This window comes from Montipora foliosa, chromosome 4 (genome assembly GCF_036669935.1).
Source record: "Montipora foliosa isolate CH-2021 chromosome 4, ASM3666993v2, whole genome shotgun sequence".
Lineage (NCBI taxonomy): Eukaryota > Metazoa > Cnidaria > Anthozoa > Scleractinia > Acroporidae > Montipora > Montipora foliosa.
This window is the reverse complement of record NC_090872.1, coordinates 35072397-35074896: the sequence shown is the minus strand read 5'-3', so window position 1 is coordinate 35074896 and position 2500 is coordinate 35072397. Positions and strand designations below refer to the sequence as shown.

Genomic DNA, 2500 nt, shown 5'->3' with positions numbered 1-2500 from the left:
GAGAGCCACTTCACCAACCATTTCGAATCTACACACACGCACTTGACGTCAGTTCGGGATGGAGCCCTGGAGAGAGCTCAACGTTATAGGATATTTTATTGACCCTTACATTACGTTGTTTTTGCTGATCCCAGTTTTAACATGGCGGATACTCAACAGAGGGGAATAAGGGTTGTTGAGGTACATCTAGAGTACATAACAAACAGTTAGATAGAATTATTGGCAAGATTTTCTCATGTGTACGAGACTTTCATGGTATTGTTCAATTTCTTCCAGCTCACCGACGAAGAAAAGGCTGTACTAAGGGAATGTAGGATAAACAGCGTATATTTCAGAGGTATAAATTATAATTATAGGGGGTGTCTGGGAAACGTAGACCTAGAAAACGCAAACCTAGAAGATAACGTTTCCTTCGTAATCACTGTTACATTCTAAATTCTCACCAATTCAGTTCACTGACGACTAAAATTATATAATGTCTTTTTGCCTCTGTGATTTATGCTGATGACCCTCAAAACCTGAGCTGTAAACGTGATGCAAGATCGCTAGAAATGGTTTATACATGTATTTAGTCTGATGAAATAATTAACAATTAGCCCATGAGGCGAAGCCGTGGTCCTTGAGGGCGAAGGATCTAATTGTTTTAGTATCACCCAACTAGTCGGACAGAAAAGGAAATAATAAAGTTAGCAAATGCAAGATGAAGAAATATTTATTTGGGAATAAAACGAAAGACAACATCACGCTTTTCTTTTTTTTTTTTTACAGAGCTGAGATATAAAATATTCCATACAATATAAGTGCAAGAAAACAAGACATCTAAACTACACTGCTAACTACATGTACATGTCACAAAGCTTATGAATCTCATTTAAAGAACTCAAACTATTAAACTAGAAAAACAAAACAAAGAACAAAGAACAAAAAAAAACATCACGCTTTTCGCTACTCAAGGACTATTACTAATTAAGTCCTCCAGTAGCGTAACTACTGGATTTGCATTTAATAGTCCACTAGTTGGGTGATACTAATATCTTTTAGCAAATCATGGCACGCTCTGACAGAATTCTAACTTTGACAAAACACGAGGGCACTGTTGCTATATTATCTTGGGTATTGGGTGATAATAATTAGCATGATAGTCATAGGGAAATTGTGGTAATAATGTCGTTAGACGAACGTTCCATTTATTCAGTGGCACTGTAAAACACGTAAATTTCTTTTACTCATAATTGGCACTAAATAACGATTTCCTACCGGTTTATATACAATAACATCAATAATATCAACTTCTCCCTTTTAATGTCATAAAAAAGGTTGCTGTTATTCATCGGGGTGAAGTACAATCATAATAAAGTACTCTCGTTTGTCTCACGATGTGGTCACTTGTATACTTTGCTGAAGGAAGTTTATTTCCTCATAGGTCCGCTAGCTTGCCTTATGGAACTGAAATTTTTTTTTGGCATAACCATAACTTTTCAAAAATGTAATTTCTGACGATTGAATGACTGAATGAATAATTATTAGTCAGAAATTGATATTCTGATGGCACGATGGAGGTTCGCTGGGTGTCACAGGACTAGTTAAGGGTATTTTATAGTTTTGGCGGGGGACTTTAATTAATAGGTCATTCTAGGTCAGTCAGTCTCCCTTTCTGTTTACTTTTTTATCATGCACTGTTTTTAATAATTATTTTCACCCTTTCCTCAGGGTTTTGTGCCGTTGCATTAGACGAGGAATACGTTTTCACATTTTTTTGGCCACTTTGAAAGGGTGTTTTTTTAGTGGTTTGGTATCTGGCGTGGCACAACTTCTATGCCATTTTATTGTAGTAGGTTTGTCTGGCATTTGCAACTTTCACTCGAAGCTCATTGTTGTGTAACTCAGAGTCACTGTTTAATTAAAAGTTACAAAACTAATACGGTAATGTTACTAACACCAAATCGTTACATGTATTTTCTAGGTCTGTGTGTTTCTATATGTCTGCATTTTCTAGACACCCTATTATAGGCTTACTGTACATGTACATATTTGGAAGATATTTGTTTACAAACTTTGCTTTCGTTATTCAAATGTGCAACCACAGAAACAAAAGACACATTCCGTTTCGACAGCCAGTGAGGCACTGGTTGGCACATCAACGACAATAGGTGACATTAACGATACATGTATCTTCCCTATTATTTCGGTTACATTTTGCATTTACAGATCAATAGGGAGTTTTATTGAAAGCTCCCTATTGATCTGTAAATGCAAAATGTAACCGAATTTAGCATGCATGTTTTTTGTCAGAGACGACTCGACAGCAACCGGAAGAGAACATTAATTTTTGTGTACCAGTACAGTGGTGTCTCCCAGATTTTTATACTCACCCTGATCATCTGTAATGGAGAAAAGATACTTTAGCAATGTAAATGTGGTTGTGTGAACTGAAGACAAGTTTATAAAAGGGAAAACAGCTCACTTCCGGTTGCCATCCGCATCTCAAAAACGTCACGTG

The 2500-nt window shown here is 36.4% G+C and overlaps 2 protein-coding genes across 5 annotated transcripts in view; one reads left to right on the top strand and one right to left on the bottom strand.

Annotated features, from left to right (window-relative positions):
• The window catches only part of LOC138000689 (uncharacterized), a 30565-nt gene extending 30510 nt beyond the window's left edge, over nucleotides 1–55 (bottom strand). Inside the window, exon 1 of the mRNA XM_068847272.1 lies at nucleotides 1–55. This exon is cut by the window's left edge and continues 99 nt beyond it. The gene's annotated coding sequence lies outside the window, so the exon portion shown is untranslated.
• Nucleotides 56–120: 65 nt separating this feature from the next.
• The window catches only part of LOC138000688 (OCIA domain-containing protein 1-like), a 22813-nt gene continuing 20433 nt past the window's right edge, over nucleotides 121–2500 (top strand). The window contains exons 1-2 of one of the 4 annotated variants that reach the window (XM_068847265.1): nucleotides 121–180; nucleotides 277–337. In XM_068847265.1, the coding sequence (XP_068703366.1) occupies nucleotides 142–180; nucleotides 277–337 (100 nt within the window). In that variant the 5' untranslated portion in view covers nucleotides 121–141. The remainder of the gene's footprint in view (nucleotides 181–276; nucleotides 338–2500) is intronic. The other 3 variants (XM_068847266.1, XM_068847267.1, XM_068847268.1) reach the window with 3 other exon arrangements.